General features: G+C 44.8%; 3 protein-coding genes across 6 annotated transcripts in view; all 3 read left to right on the plus strand.

Annotated features, from left to right (window-relative positions):
- The first annotated feature begins 1,594 nt into the window (after positions 1-1,594).
- Positions 1,595-6,076, plus strand: RPP14 (ribonuclease P/MRP subunit p14). Of its 2 annotated transcripts, none has more exons than XM_035106816.2 (6): positions 1,595-1,791; positions 3,153-3,260; positions 3,378-3,462; positions 3,787-3,863; positions 5,291-5,369; positions 5,942-6,076. In XM_035106816.2, the coding sequence occupies exons 1-6, from the start codon at positions 1,775-1,777 to the stop codon at positions 5,996-5,998; spliced, it is 423 nt and encodes a 140-aa protein (XP_034962707.1). In that variant the 5' UTR covers positions 1,595-1,774; the 3' UTR covers positions 5,999-6,076. The 2 variants fall into 2 exon arrangements, with proteins under 2 accessions (XP_034962707.1, XP_060127261.1); XM_060271278.1 differs by lacking the exon at positions 1,595-1,791 and adding an exon at positions 1,800-2,002.
- Positions 6,036-9,270, plus strand: HTD2 (hydroxyacyl-thioester dehydratase type 2). Its single transcript, XM_035106815.2, has one exon. The coding sequence runs from the start codon at positions 6,036-6,038 to the stop codon at positions 6,555-6,557; it is 522 nt and encodes a 173-aa protein (XP_034962706.2). The 3' UTR covers positions 6,558-9,270.
- A 5,570-nt stretch (positions 9,271-14,840) lies between these two features.
- Positions 14,841-16,247, plus strand: part of PXK (PX domain containing serine/threonine kinase like) — a 51,946-nt gene continuing 50,539 nt past the window's right edge. For 2 of the 3 annotated variants that reach the window (XM_060271279.1, XM_060271281.1), the window contains exon 1: positions 14,841-15,112. In XM_060271279.1, the coding sequence (XP_060127262.1) occupies positions 15,011-15,112 (102 nt within the window). In that variant the 5' untranslated portion in view covers positions 14,841-15,010. The remainder of the gene's footprint in view (positions 15,113-16,247) is intronic. The other variant, XM_060271280.1, reaches the window with a different exon arrangement.

Genomic DNA, 16,247 nt, shown 5'->3' on the forward strand with positions numbered 1-16,247 from the left:
GAGTCAATGGTTATACCCAATGCCTATACCAGGCACCCCCAAACTTCGGCCCTCCAAATGTTTTGAGACTACAATTCCCATCATCCCTGACCACTGGTCCTGCTAGCTAGGGATCATGGGAGTTGTAGGCCAAAAACATCTGGAGGGCCGAGGTTGAGGAAGCCTGGCCTATACCAAACCTCTTACATCTGTAATCAATAAAGTTGTGGCCTTATTTGACCCAAAATTGGTTGTCCTATTTGCTTAGTATTCTCTATTAAAGTTGGGGAAGCAGGGGAATAACAACATTTGAAAGTAAGATATATTTGAGCAGGAATAAAAGAAGACACATGCAAAAATTGCATTTCCAGGAAATCAACCTTTGCATGTTTCTTCTTCCCAGCCGTCCTTGGTGCTAACAGAAATCTGCATAATCACCTCAAAGAGACTCATTTGATTGTGCATTTCCTCCTCCGACTGCCATCTTTCTTTTCAGTTTTGCCACTAATTTATAACATTTTTATTGTATCAATATAACCAAATTTCTAAGTGATTTACATAAAAAATACAGCAATTTTAAAAATACTTTTTAATGTAAGTAATCACAATATAACAACAAGCTGAGGTTTTTTTCCTTAAAAATGTTTAGGGGGTACTCTCATTTTCCTACTCCTATTGAAATACTGCCCCTCAATGAGGCCAAACTTAAGATTCACAAAATGTTTAGGGGTATGTGTACCCCCACCCCACATACCCCCAGAAAAAAAGCACTGAGTAATAGTATCCACAACAACCCTGTGAGGTAGACTGGGCTGAGAGGCAGTGACTGGCGCAAGGCCACCCATCCAGCTTCATGCCCAATTTTGCAAAGGAAATGATTTTTTAATTACAGGTAGGTAACCGTGTTGGTCTGACGTAGTCGAAACAAAATAAAAAAAAATCCTTCCAGCAGCACCTTAAAGACCAACTAAGTTTTTTATTTTGGTATGATAAAATAAAAAAACTTAGTTGGTCTTTAAGGTGCTGCTGGAATGATTTTTTAATATGATACTTTCCCCCCTCCACCCATGTATGTAGACATGGAGAAGAAACAGACTCAGCAGGAGAAAAACCCACAACAAAAGGCATTAATCCACGGGAGGGCTCCCGGAAAACGCTGCGTGCTTACCCGGGAGTAAGCCTCACTGAGCACAATGGTGCCTGCTTGTGACTAAGAATGGCAGCAAAGCGAGGCATTCTGTGGCCTTTTGCTTTGACTGTAAGCTTTCCCTGGATTAAAATTCACAACCCGGCAAAAGCGGCATGGGGGTGGAAAAAAGACTGGCCCCACAGCAAGGCAAGAACTGCTCGCTGCCCGTCTCCCTTCTCCAGCTCTCAGCCTCCGCGACAGCGCAGCAGCGCTCTACAAAGCAGCCCGATTCGAACGCCCTTTGACGCAGGCGCGCAACGTCTAGTAACTTAAGGGAGAGACTCCGAAGCATAGAGTTTTTGATCCTATTGGCTACCAAGCGTTCCAAACCGCCCCTCCCACTCTAATTATTTCCCCGCCCTCTCTTCTCCCGAGTGCTCCTTTACGTCTGTCCCGTGATCGATCAGCCCATTGGGCCGCCAGCCTAAGCGCGGGGCGGAGCTCCTGACGACTTCGCGCATCCGCCATTGGTCAGAATGGAAGATACGGAGCTCCATCATTGGCCGGTGGAAGTTCTGTCCGGTTGTCCCCCACCCCACCGTGCATCGTTCTAAGTGTTGTCCCGAGAAGAAAGGCACGTGCGGGCGGCATGTGGCGCCTGGTTCGATGCAGGACAGTTGTCGGTAGGTTCCCCCCTCGCAGGGCTCCAGCCTCCATCGAAGAAACTCGTGGCAGCCTTGGCCGGCTCCTGTGTGTATCTGATGCGTATTTCGTAGGTTGACTTCAATGCTGGCCCCGCTTAACTTGCGGGAAAATTCATTCATGCATTCATTTTTATTGAATTTATATACTGCCGGATTGAGGTTTGATGAGGCCCTAACTAAGCTACTGAAGGTATTGGGGCCCTTTATACGTCCAGCTGTCCTTTGTCAACAACAAATTGTCGCTGTTTTTTTGTGTTGAATATATGCTTTGTGGTAATTTATGGACCTAATAGGTATCTAAAGCCATTTTATGTATTTTATCAAAGTAATTGTTGAACTGAAATACAATTAAGAAGAAGTATATTAATAGTGAAATTTTGGGGGGCTCCCAAGAGAGTGGGGCCCTAAGCTATAGCTTGTTTAGCTTATACGGAAATCTGGCCCCTATACCTAGATGGCTCTGGGTGGTTCACAGAAAGGCCCCACGGAATCTCATAAGGATTGTTTCCGAGCAGGGATACAGTCATACCTCGGTTTAAGTACGCCTCGGTTTGAGTATTTTCAGTTTAAGTACTCCACAGACCCATCTGGAACTGAAAGTTCGCTTCAGGTTAAGTATACTTCAGGTTAAGTACAAACTTCCGGAACCAATTGTGTTTGTAAACCGAGGTACCACTGTACATGCAGTCAACCTTCCAAAACATCTCTCCCACCTTGTTCTGAAATTGTGGGTTCCCGCCCCAGTTTAAGCTTTTCGGGGAATGTTAGTTTGCTAACAGTAAGTGCAATGGAATTCAAAAGAAGGGTGGGTTTTTTGTTTTGTTTCGTTTTTTAATGATTGACACCCCCACCCCAAGTTTCTACTTGTTCCTATTTTATCTGTAAGCCGCCCTTGTCAGAGAAGAAGGCAGTGTATAAATAAATACATAATTATAATCCCAATGATAATCTCCTATGTATCCCACTGTTTCGGAAGGTGGTTTAATTATATGTCCTGAGCATGCTTTGTGGTTATTATTATTATTATTATTTATTTGCACCCTGTCCATCTGACTCGGCTGCCCCAGCCACTCTGGGTGGCTTCCAGCATATATAAACATATAGAATGCTTCAAAGTTCTGCAGAGCTTTGCATGGCATTTTTCCTACTTGTGATTTGTACAGTACTGGGTTTCGCAACTTGGGAGCCCCCCAGTTGTTTGGACTACCACTCCCATCAGCCCCTGACACCCCAAGCCTGAAGATCTTTGCTGAAGAGTCCTTGGCTTATGACAGTTTGACAATTTGTGGAATTTCTAGTGTAGGACTTGTTGTGCTTTAATAGGCTATTTCTTCTTTTAGAAGTCGGCTTACCAAAATGACTGAATTTGGAGAGGGCAACAAGCCAGCTTCCTATAAAAGAATAGTTCTCAAGAATGCTTCTGAATACCACTATCTAAAGATCCATTTGTAAGTTCATGCCATTTTTTCCTTTTGTCCCTTCACCTTGGAAGGATTTTGTGCAGAGTATTCTTTTGCTGCTCAATAGGATTTGCTAATAAGACTTATTGCTAACTTACATTTCAGGGAGTTTCAGGAAGCTGACTTTAGCCTAAATGCTGTTGAATTCAAACAACTTATCATCTCTGCTCTGAAACGGCTGCATGGTGAGGTATGTTTGTTGTGTATGTTATTTGGAGATGACATTTCTTCAGTTTCCAAATTATGTATATGTAAATATCCCCTTGTTTATTTGGATTCACTGCATAGAGGAAAGATGGCTTCTGAAGGAGTACAACTATGCACTGTTTATGCTTTTAAAACTAGGTGAGAACAGGCAGCTGTTTCTCCCAACTTTAAAGGGTGAAACATTGCAGTGATAACAAGAGAAGACTATGAAGAGAGGAAGTGATATAAAATATGAATATTCAGCAACTTCATTTTGCAAAGTCTCTTTCTGCTTTTTAGTAACAACGTAATACCTTTTCTTTCTTAGGTTGGTGCAGCTTTGCTTGTTGATGTGCTGACATATGAGGAAGAAACATTGTCTGCAGTACTCCGCGTACCTAATGCGTAAGGAACTCTGAATCTACATCCTTAGCAAGCGCTATTGGATGAAAACAAGGCTTTCTAAAATGAAGGGGATGCTCTTTATGTCTAAAGAAGATGTCGCAAGCGTGGTTGGTATAGCGGTACCTTTAGTTACGAACTTAATTTGTTCCGGAGGTCTGTTCTTAACCTGAAACTGTGCTTAACTAGAGGCGTGCTTTTGCTGCACCACCAGCACACGATTTCCATTCTTATCCTGGGGCAAAGTTCTCAATTCGAAGGTAACTCTTCCAGGTTAGCGGAGTTTGTAACCTGAAGCGTTTGTAACCTGAGGCGTTTCTAACTCGAGGTACCACAGTACAGGCAAATCCTCATTTACACAGGGGTTGCATTCTGAGGAATGGTGTACGTCGCCCGTCCCCCTCACCCTCTTCTGGTGCCGAAAACGGTGCTTGCTTCCATGGTTGTGCTTGTGCCAGTCATGCACAAATGGGGAGTTGCCTGTATGTAGCATTGCTTTTGCTTGGGTGTAGGAGTGTTACTTTATGGTGGTGAAGGTGCAATTTCCTCGTCATTCCTGCAAGGTCAGGGTTGGAAAAATACTTCCAATTTCAAGATGCATGTACAGTGGTACCTTGGTTCTCAAACACTTTGATACGGAAACAACTTGGAACCCAAACACTGCAAACCCAGAAGTAAGAGTTCCGGTTTGCAAACCATTTTTGGAAGCCGAACGTGCTCCGTTTTCAGTTTTACACTTCCGATTTGAGTGCCACACTTCCATTTTGAGTGTCACGCTGAGGTCTGTCTGCTTTTGCGGCTCTTTTCATTTTGTTTTTGTGACTGTGGAACCCAGCTCAGCTTCTGATTGATTGATTGATTTTGTGACTGCAGTACATTGTTTATTGCTTTCATTTTATGGATCAGTGGTCTCTGAGATAGTAAAATTCATGTTAAATTGCTGTTTTAGGGGTTGTTTTTAAAAGTTTGGAACGGATTAATCTATTTTGCATTACTTTCTATGGGAAAGCTCGCCTTGGTTTTGGAACGCTTTGGTTTTGGAACGGACTTCTGGAACGGATTAAGTTTGTGAACCAAACTTGTGTAGGCCTGGTGCTGGTACTGCTTGAAGTACCAGCACCAGGCCTACACAATGTTAACCAAAAGAACTTGATTTGAGTTACTTGGCAATAGTCAAATGGATTTCTGGCAACCACATACCAATCCTGTGCAAGGTGTTCTCTGCATTCTCCTAAAAAAGAGGATTTTTTTTTTGCTAAATTTGTGTGTGGAAAGGTGTACTTAAAAATTCCAACAACACAGAACTGTGGATCTTGCCTCTCAATGAATGAGACTGAAATCTTAATATTTGTCCGTAGCCTTTTCTGTCATGTTGTGTTGGCACTTGTTTTATGTAAGCATGAATGCCTCTCATTCTGTCGTTTGAACAGTGGCCTCGCAAAGCTGTGGAGTGCTCTGACGCTGTTTGGATCATATCAGAACAGAAAGTGTGCTTTTAGGGTGATACAGGTAAGAGTTAAGATGCAAGCAATCTAATCCCAGGTTATAAAGTTGCCTAACAGAATGGCCATTTTTTCAGGATTTACATGGGAGTTTGTCACTTTGAGTTACTCCTAGATGGATAAAGAATTGCTTTACCCCTGTACCCTTTCGTCTCATAATCTATCGTCAATGTCGGCGAGGGGGTTCGTCGCAGCTCACTCCCTGAATGGTCACTTCTGTAGCTACTGATTTGCTGATATATCATGTTGTGTTTTTATTTTTGCAAGAACACCCCCCCCCCCAATTGTCCTTGGCCCTCTTCTGAATACCAAATAATTATATAGGCTGTCATCAGCATGTAAAAGTGACTGTTGGTGGCTGCAGAACTGAGTGTTCCTGCCCTCCCATTGTCTTTGAAATGCGGAAGGTTAGCCACTTCACCCTCGCCTCCTAGGCTTATATTTTCTGAAATCTGGTTTCCAAGAAGATTAATCAACTTCCATTTTGTTGGCACAAGTTACTCACATTTTGCTTTCTGCAGGAGGAATTTTCCTGTTCTTTGTTTTGAAATGCATGTTCCTGTTTGTTCTCCTTCCTAGACTTCTCCATTTCTTCTTGCGTTAGCTGGGAACAGCAGAGAACTGGTGCTGGATTAAATAAACTGAAAAGGCAACTGACTTGAGCTGTCTTAAGATGCAGGTAGCATGGTTGAAATGCAGATTTCTACGTGCGAGACTCCAAAGAACTTTCCCAGCACGGCCAGATGTTGCCACCCCACTCGCTCAACCCTCTGTTCATCATTTGCACATACAAGTAGGAGACAAGGCAGAATTAACCAAGACATTTACACAGGAGGATGTTGTTACATTTTCGAAGTTAACAGGAGACACGAACCCATTGCATCTGGATGAAGACTACGCAGGGAGCTCAATATTTGGCAGGAGAGTTGTACACGGTGTTCTGATCAATGGACTCATCTCTGCTCTTCTGGGTACTAAGATGCCAGGGCATGGCTGTGTTTTTCTTTCTCAGGAAATTCGTTTTCCATCCCCGTTATACGTTGGAGAAGAGGTCTTAGTTGCAGCGGAAGTGAAGAAACTGAAGAGATGCCTTGCTTATATTTCCGTCTCCTGTACTGTTGCAGAAAGTGGCAAAACAGTGATGGAAGGCACCGTTAAAGTCATGGTGCCAGACGATCAGAAATCACAGATTTGACCCCAAGCTGCAGTATATTATTGTAGCTGGGGCCATGAATAGTTTGTGTGGACATACATTTAGATGCTTTTCAAGACAGTGCCGGCTGTACATTAATGCAACTGCTTAATGATACACAGAGTACATCTTATCTATATCTGTAATCATTGGTGTTTTGTTTTATCCCACCACGGCTCAGAACAGAGAGCTGAATGCAGATTTCCTGCACCAGTGCATCATTCCCACCTACATTTCTGTGGTTTGTTAATGTGGCTGGTTTGGATTCCTTTGGACCGTTGGTTGCTCAAAACGGCTTTTTCCTAGTAATGGGTTCATAAACTTTAATAAATCACACAGATCCCATTATAAAAAATTCATTCTCTTGTAATCGAGTGCATAGTTTGGTGGGTTCCTCCCCCCACCCACAATAAAAATAATTACTTTCAAAAGGCCGTTTTGCTACCTATTCCCTTCATGCAGAAAGCAAATTGCAGGATCCCTTTACCCCATATATATTCACTCAGCCACTTGGATTCACAGAACTGGCACTCTTGACAGGTGCTACATAATACGGTGGTACCTCGGGTTAAGAACTTAATTCGTTCTGGAGATCCGTTCTTAACCTGAAACTGTTCTTAACCTGAGGTACCACTTTAGCTAATGGGGCCTCCCGCTGCCGCCGTCGTGCGATTTCTGTTCTCATCCTGAGGTAAAGTTCTTAACCCGAGGTACTATTTCTGGGTTAGCGGAGTCTGTAACCTGAAGCGTCTGTAACCCGAGGTACCACCGTACTTGTTCTGCGCTTGTAAGAAATGGGTATTTTAGTGCAGGCTGCACCTGTTCTTTGGAACTCCCTGCCTGTTGATATTGGACAGGCGCCTTCACTGAGCTCTTTTTGCTGCCTGTTGCTTGTTTTTAGACAAGCCTATCCACAAATGCGGGACCCAGGTGGTGCTGTGGTTAAACCACTGAGCCTAGGGCTTGCTGATCAGAAGGTTGGCGGTTCGAATCCCTGTGACGGGGTGAGCTCCCGTTGCTTGGTCCCAGCTCCTGCCAACCTAGCAGTTCGAAAGCACGTCAAAATGCAAGTAGATAAATAGGAACCGCTACAGCGGGAAGGTAAACGGCGTTTCCATGTGCTGCTCTGGTTTGCCAGAAGCGGCTTTGTCATGCTGGCCACATGACCTGGAAGCTATACGCCGGCTCCCTCGGCCAATAATGCGAGATGAGCGCGCAACCCCAGAGTCGGTCACGACTGGACCTAATGGTCAGGGGTCCCTTTACCTTTATCCACAAATGCACAGGTTGCGTGTGTTTGATTTCTTTAACTATTGCTGACTAAATTATTATTTTTTAAAGATCTGTTTTTCACGTGGGCAACAAGTACTATTGGAATTGCTCTGGCCTCCAGAAAAATGGCTGTTGTCGGTTCCCCTGTAGTTCTCTCCAGGGCTTTTTCTCAGCAAGAACTTGCCGGAGCTAGCTCAGTTCCAGCACCTCTCTGGTGGGTGCCATTGCTATGTTAAGAGAATAAGGGAGGCATTCATAGTAAGTGATGGAAAAAAGGCATAGCCAAGGGGGGCAAGCGGCAAGCTGCCCCCCCAAAAAACCAAGTACATAAATAAAAAATAATTAACTGGGCAATTGTATCACATATAGCTCAGTTCTGCCCCCCACCCCCACGTAAATCCTGGCCATGCCCATGGGAGTGCGGCAACAGCTTCCCTCAATGTAGCCATCTACCGTATTTTTCCATGTATAAGATGAGGGTTTTTTTCCCTTCTAAAGAGTTGTTAAAAATTGGGGGTTGTCTTATACATGGATAGTGCAGAGGGGTGATGTGCGATTGGTGGCAGCCGCGAGCAGGAGATTGTAAGCGGCGATTGGGTGGGTGATTGGTGGCTATGACAAGGCAATCTCTCCCCATTTCCTTCAATTTGGATTCCAAAAAAATAGGGGTCGTCATATACAGTGGGAAATCGAATTGCGAATTTAATCCGTTACGAATGCACACTCGTAGGTCGAAAACTTCGTAAGTCGAGTTTCCCATAGGAAAAGCGGTTTCCCATAGGAATGCATTGGAAACGGAAAAATTCGTAAGTCGAGGAAACTGCATCTAAAAACTCGTAAGTCGAGGAAACCGCATCTAGCCGCGAACGGGTTTTCCGTTCAGATGCTGAAAAAATTGTAAGTGCGTGGCCACTTTTTCCGCTCATAAGTCGAAAACGTTGGATGTTGAGTAGCTCGTAAGTCGAGGTCCCACTGTACAGGGGCGTGTTGTACACGGGAAAATACGGTAACCTTGCATCAAGGAACTCAAAGGGGACAGCCCTTATAGTTGCTTCCAGTGTGGGGAAAAGCTTCAGTCAGAGTGGCAGCCTTACTTCACATCAAAGAATTCATACAGGACACAAACCTAAGAAAGGGTTGAAGTGTCGAAAGATCTTCAATCATATCAAAGCTGCTGCAGAGAGCAAACCAAAGATTGTGCTCATTGTTAGAATCCGCTTCTTTTTCTTTGTTTCATTTGATTTTTTGCTTCACTCCAGTTTGTCATAATAGACTTTTACTTGTTTTGAGGGCCTTTTTTTTAATTATTTTTAACGTATCTTAAGTTGCTTTTAGTTACCCACGTAAAAAAGCAGGCGGTAAATTTAATAAAATATGCAAATCTATTAAAAAATTAAAAATGCATAATGCCCCCAATTAAACAGATAAAATCAGTAAAAACCTATGAAGCTTTTTGTTTGTTTGTTTGTTTTAAAAGATATTGCCTTTTTGTAAAAACAACAACAACCTCTAAATCAAATGACTTTCAGCTGATGCGTAGAACAATAGTGAGTGCTTTCCTTTTTTCAGGGTTTGGCTAGCGATACAGAGCAGGCTCGGTGCCTCTATTTTATTTTTATAGTATTTTTAAAATATCACTTGTTTCAAGCCACTTTGCTAAGTTCAAGAAGACTCTGGTTACATGCTCCTAGGTTCTCCATATCCTGGAGCTGTCTTATCTTTCTCCTGCACAGCCATCTGGTCAAAACCAGCACTTGTGTGTGAGTGAGAGAGAGAACTTGAGTCATTGGTCCCACCTCTTCTTTTCATTTGTGGGATCTTCTCCCCCTGTGTTGGTAATGAGATCAGACAACCACCCCTTCCCATCCCTGGACCCATAAGAGTTGGGGTCAAGGCAGAGCAGCCTGTTCATAATTTGAATGCTTGTTAATTCCAGGGAGGGTAGAATTTCTAGGTTAACACTTTCCTGTAGAAATCAGTTCCCTCCAAAATAGTTATGGGTACTTCAGGTTGTTAGCTAAACAGGATGAATATAGAGAAGTGCTAGTTTCTTGGACGACTGACCATATCAAATACGGCAACTAGTTTTGCTGACTGCCAAAATGGAATTTGAATATTTTTAAACTGACAAGCGGCAATGTTAAGCTGGCCACTATTAACTCGGGTTCATTAAATGCTTTACCATTATTTCCATAGCTGTCAAGTTTTCCCTTTTCTCGCAAGGAAGCCTATTCAGCATAAAGGAATTTCCCTTAACAAAAGGGAGAACTTGACAGCTATGATTATTTCCAAAGTGTAAAGTCATGTGTACTCTTCCTAAGATAAAAAAAATATTTCTAGTAGCACCTTAGAGACCAACTAAGTTTGTCATTGGTATGAGCTTTCGTGTGCAAGTGTGCATGCACACGAAAGCTCATACCAATGACAAACTTGGTTGGTCTCTAAGGTGCTACTGGAAGGATTTTTTTAATTTTGTTTCAACCACGGCAGACCAACACGGCTACCTACCTGTAACTAAAACTCTTCCTAAGATGTGTGGGTTGCTTTGGGCTTTACTCATAAAGCTAGGGCATGCAGAAAACATAAAGTCCTGAGATCACAACTTGCACAAAAAGATGTTTTGAGTGGAAAACATTAACTTCCCCTGAAACAATTCCATTCAGCATAATGGTTTTCTTTTTGAAACACTATATTCTTAAAAGTTGTAGAGCTAGCATTCATTAAAATGGTGGCCTTAAATGGTTTGCGTTTCCTCAGTGATGTTTGTAGGATTATGGCTTGGGGCGAAAGACGGGGGTTTAAAACATAAACTGCTCAGCACGACTGAAAAATCTGCATTCCTAGTTAATTTGGTCAGTATGTCAACTTAGGTTTTAAATAGCTGCAAAACACAACAACTCCTTGAGGAGAAATTTGTTTCACATTCTGTGGTTAATCCAAACAAAATAAAAAATTCCTTCCAGCAGCACCTTAAAGACCAACTAAGTTTTTATTTTGGTATGAGCTTTTGTGGTATTGCTTTTTAGACCAGTTATCTAGGGAGTAACGGAGGGGGGGGGAATCTGTTTGCCAGATTTCATTGGATCTGTGCAATGGTGTGTTTCTGAAGTACAATGATACATTAAAATTACGCTTCATGGCATTACGGATCCTCTGACTCCCCAGAGCATCCTTTAAAGATTTTGATCAAAGCTGTGTGGATGTCTACTACGCACACACTTCAAAGTTGTTGTGGCACAGGGGTCCTTGCGTCCTGTTTACTTCTGAATAGCCTCTTTGATTTTTGTGCATAAAAAGGATAGTGAATGAAAGAGCAAGAAGAAAAAGACCATGTGGTCTGTCCTGACACAAACATGTTTCCCTTTTCCCAGCGAAAAGGATGGTGAACCTTTGTAAAGTTGTCTTTTGATTCCCTTGTTCCTCAGTCAGTCATCGTGGCATTTATCAAGCATCTCAATAGGGAGCTACCCTCTCAGAGCAGCTTTTGGTTAGCTGGAGATTCAGAGAGAAACAAAAATAGTAGTAAAATAAAAGGCGCTTCCCACACCTTTCTGCATAAACTTTGTTTAAATTAATAATGTGTGGAGTAGAACTTTTTGCCAGGGCCGTCTCAAGCCGGTCGGGCGCCATGGCGCGGAGATCGCTCCGGCGCCCCCACCCTAGTGGGCGGGCGCAGCGCACAGCATGGCTTCCGTGTGGCTTTGCCGCGCAGCGCCCTCCTGCCAGCCTGGCGCCCTGCGCCACCGAGACTACCCCTAGAGCCGGGCCTGACTTTTGCATCTCGCCCTATTTTGAGAGGTGTCAACTGCCCCTCTGTTCCCTGACTGCAGTAAGAGATACAAAGCGCCACTCCGCATGACCTAATAAAAGGAAAATGCAAATTGCTAATGCCAGCCTGCCACCTCCACAGTCTGAAACCGCTCTTAGGCACATGCTTCAATGCTCTTGAGTGCTTGTCACAAGGCAGAGTTGGAGGATTGACTGCCTAAGCCAGCCTTCCTCAAACTCGGCCCTCCAGATGTTTTTGGCCTACAACTCCCATGATCCCTAGCTACCAGGACCAGTGGTCAGGGATGATGGAAATTGTAGTCTGAAAACATCTGGAGGACAAAGTTTGAGAAGTGTGGCCTAAGCCCATGGGTAGCTAAGGTGTGGTGCCTTCCAGATACTGCTAGATTACAATGCCCATCAGCCCTAGCCAGCATGATGGGAGTTGTAGTCCAAAATCATCTGGAGGGCACCATGTAAGCTACCCCCGGTCCAGGGCTATAGCCCGATCTGTGGAGAGTACTTGGGAGAGGCAGCCCATTTCATGCAAAGGCAATTTGTGTTTGTGGCTTGAGAAAAGCAGCAGGCCCCTTTGCCAGGCGGAAGCTACATCACTGGGGTGAGGCTTAGAGGTGTTCTGTCAAGGCTTAGATGAGGGCAAGAAACACAGTTAGGACTACATTTCACTGTGTATGTGTGTGTGCTTGTATCCCACTACTTTTCCTCCAAGGAGCTTCAGGTGGTATACATGGCTCTCCATTGTGCTACCCTCACAACAACCCTGTGAGGTAGGTTAGGTGGAAAGACGGTGAGCGGTTCAAGGTCACCCAATGAGCTTCATGGCTAAGTGGTGATTTGAACCCTTGTCTCACAGGTCCTAACCCAACCCTCTAGCCACTATGGTGAGCTGGCTGCCAAATGAGCGTTTGCTCACATTTACCAAGTGTAATAATGATGGTGCTTGTAGCCTCAAGTCTGGCAGACCGCTGGCACCACTTTAGCTGTGGACGCATTGTAGTTTTGCTTTCGTTTCCACTGTCAAGTTTTAGCTCACGGTTTCTGTTTCCTAGAGTTCCTTCAGCTCACTGCTGCCAAGTGCTTTCGCTGGGAGCATTGCCCAACATATTAACTGCTCCCAGGGCCTTCCATACCACAAAACAGGTTTGGCAACAGCAGTGAAAGGAAGGGGGGCAAGCAGGGGGAGGGAAAATGGTTCCGATTTCAGTACACCATCCCCCCCATTGTGTGTGTGTGTGTGTGTTAATATGGTTCCTAGGATAGTACCAGCTGAAAAGCCCCTGACTTATTTCTGAGACTATTGGCTGACTTTTCACTCAACGTTCCCAGGACAGGCAGTGCAAAAAAATAAAATCTGCAATATTTTAAACTAAGGTTGTTATATATATATTATCTTATAGTTGATGCAATAAATAGAATTCACTTGGTAGCAGGATATAGGACAACTGCCTTAACCTGGTGCCACACATCACCTCTCCCCAAAAGCCTTCACCTGTCTGTGAAATAAAAATAAGGCTGAAACTTGTCTTTAAAAAAATTCTCTTTCCTTGACCATAGTTATAGAATTCATTGATACCACATCGCTACAACATGTGCGAAATGCCAAAATGTCAAAACGTGTTATGATGCCACCCTTTAAAGAGAGTAAGTAGGCTGAATTATTCTTTGTTCTCCTTTGATTGCAAGTGCAAAAATAAGTACGGTAGTATAGGCTGCAATTCTAAAGAAGCTACAAAGGAGTAAGCCCCATCAGGCACAATAGGATTCCCTTCTGAGTAAATGTGCATAGACCAGGGGTTCCCAACAAAATTTTCTCGAGGACCCCCTCATCGAGCCGCTATTGTGACAAGGACCCCCATTAATTCCTAATCCTAAAATTAAAAAGTGAGAGCCAAATTAAGAGTCTTTTTATAAGAGTCCAGGGAGGAGGGAGGGGAATGGAGAAGACAGGGTACCTGCGCAGTAGCGCACAAATGAAGCCGACGCGCGCAAAGCATCTTGGGGAGGTGAGCGTTAGTAGAATGCGCGCGCTGCCTCTTTGCAAAACAGTAGTGTTTGTAAAGCGCCACCTAACGGCATACAGCAGAACTACTGCCTCTATCTAATTCTAGTTTTGCGCTAGACTCTGCTCATGCAGGAAGCGGCCAAAACAAAAAATCTGTTATCATACGAAATATATTTAATATATTTTTTATTCTAATAGCATCTTGCGGACCCCTCTGGCATAGCTCGCGGACCCCTGGGGGTCCCCGGACCACCTGTTGGGAACCACTGGGACTATTGTGAATGATAAAGTCTCCTGCTTAGTGTGGGATTTCCTGTGTTTGTTTATGGATAAATATCTGACTGCTTTACTTACCGTAGCAACAATTGCCAGCACATCAGTCCAGAGCAAACAAATAAATAAATGGGACAGAATGTTGAGCTATGGGATTCTGTTTCCCCTGCATATACCTAAAGTGAAAAAAAATTGTGGGAGGGTGGACACCTATGAAACTGTAAGTTTGCAAAATGCAAGCTTGCTTTGTCTGTGCGCAAAAAGGGCTAGTGAAACCAGCAATGAAGCCACCCACTTTCAAACTGGTAGGAAAAATCTATAAAGTACCTTCAAAACACTTTCCGTTTTGCAGAAAAATATTGAAATTATAGATCGCAGAGCAAGGTGAAAACTGACCTCCTTAGTGAGGGATGGAAAGTGAGAACCATGCCATGCTTAAAAGCAGGCACCCCCAAAATCGGCCCTTCAGCTGTTTTGGGACTACAACTCCCATCATCCCTAGTTAACAGGACCAGCAGTCAGGGATGATGGGAATTGTAGTCCCAAAACAGCTGGAGGACCGAGTTTGAGGGGGGCCTGCCCTAAACTATAGCTTGTTTAGCTTATACGTAAACCCGGCACTGCGCTCCCCCCCCCCCCCAATTCAATGCAGGACTTCCAACGAAAGCATCCCTGGAAGACGGCCATCCAACTGGGAAAGCCTCCGACTGGAAGGAGAGCCCACCGCCCTTCCAACGAGGGAGGCCGTTTCCACTGTGGTTGGGGGGGAGGGCTGTTTAAGGGGCAGCGAATCCTACAACCGGCGTAGTAGTAGCGGATCCGATGCGGTTTCTGGGAAAGGGGGTGGGGCTGGCTCCTAGCCACGCTTCTCCCTCTTTCCTCCTCCTCCTCCTCGCCTCGTAAAGCTCCAGCCTCCTTTTTTTTTCCCCAGGCCGGAGTCGCGGAGGCCGGGAGCCCTGCGGGCTTTAAGACCCAGAGGAGGCCTCGCTGGCCGGCTGCGCTCGCTCCGGTGTTGACGGCGGAACCACCATCGCCACCAGCAGCAAATCCTCCTCGGGGCTTGGCGGGAGCTGCCGGGCGAGGCGCCGCTTTCTCCTCCTCCTCCCCCCTCCAGCTCGGCATGGCCTTCATGGAGAAGCCGGCGGCGGGCAAAGTGCTGCTGGACGACACGGCGCCGCTGACAGCCGTGATCGAGGCCAGCCAGAGCCTCCATTCGCACACGGTATACGGGCTGGAGCAGGAAGAAGGGGGTCGCCGCGGCCAGCGCAGGCCGGGCTCTCGGCGCTGCTCTCGGGGGTCGCGTTTGGGTGGGGGGCGTCTGCAGAGCCTGGTCGTGACGAGTGGGGGGGGCGCTTGAGGTTATGGGTGGTGGTCGTGGGGGTTTGTTGGCTGCAACATGTCCCCTTCTTCGAGGTAGCAAGAGCCTCCCTCCGCCTCCCTTCCTCCCCCAGGAAGGATTTTGCACATCGTGGGCTTGGGAGGGAGATGGGGGAGAAAGTGGAGAATACAGGTGAAACTCGGGAAATTAGAATATCGTCGAAAAGTGCATTTATTTCAGTAACGCAGCTTATTATTATTATTTATTTTTATTTTAATTTTTACAAATGCTTTCTTTTGGAAATTCCACAGTAATAAAACAAATAGTTACAATAATACAAAAATAAACATCGCTGTTACCTTTCATTAATTACATTCCATTTGTAATGGACCCGCCTAAGGACAAATAATTACAATTACAACAAATAAAGGCTTGACATATCTTGCTTTGCATGTCATGCCTCTATCTCATATATTGGTTTCACCTTTTAAGTTGCATTACTGAAATAAATGCACTTTTCGACGATTTTCTAATTTCCCGAGTTTCACCTGTAGGTGGAAAGTAAGTCTTAATAATAATGATGGTGATTTTATTTATTTGCACCCCACCCATCCGACTGGGTTGCCCCCAGCCACTCTACTACTACTACCTCTTCTGCAGCTGCTGCTGTTATTAGTGCTAAGGGGTCAGCCTTGGGGGTCTGTTGTCACTGCTAGGGTTGCTGATTTTTTTTTGGGGGGGGGGTAATTTTTGTTTTTTTTTCCCACTTTGTAGTGTGCCTAAAACCGAGGGAACAGTTGCAACGGCAGAGGGAAATTGAAAACATGGGGAAACTATAGAACCGGCACGTAGGATGAGTACATGGGTTAAATAACAAAGTCCAAACTTTTTGAGTACAGTGGGTGCATGGGTTAAAACAAGCAAGGAAAGGCCTTGGGTGTTATCTGCTGATCAGACTTGCGAGCCACAGTGTGGGGCTTAGGGGTTACAGTGGCTGGAGGAGAACTGGGGAGAGACTTGGGTTCGAGTCTCCTCTCGG

The sequence above is a fragment of the Zootoca vivipara genome, chromosome 2 (assembly GCF_963506605.1).
Source record: "Zootoca vivipara chromosome 2, rZooViv1.1, whole genome shotgun sequence".
NCBI classification, from domain to species: domain Eukaryota; kingdom Metazoa; phylum Chordata; class Lepidosauria; order Squamata; family Lacertidae; genus Zootoca; species Zootoca vivipara.

What these genes read in the sequence shown, in the direction of transcription:
- HTD2 (XM_035106815.2), top strand. Translation starts at nt 6,036, where the DNA reads ATGCAGGTAGCATGGTTGAAATGCAGATTTCTACGTGCGAGACTCCAA.
- RPP14 (XM_035106816.2), top strand. An exon ending in CACTATCTAAAGATCCATTT is followed by an intron (nt 3,261 to 3,377) that starts GTAAGTTCATGC and finishes CTTACATTTCAG; the next exon opens with GGAGTTTCAGGAAGCTGACT. An exon ending in GTACTCCGCGTACCTAATGC is followed by an intron (nt 3,864 to 5,290) that starts GTAAGGAACTCT and finishes TCGTTTGAACAG; the next exon opens with TGGCCTCGCAAAGCTGTGGA.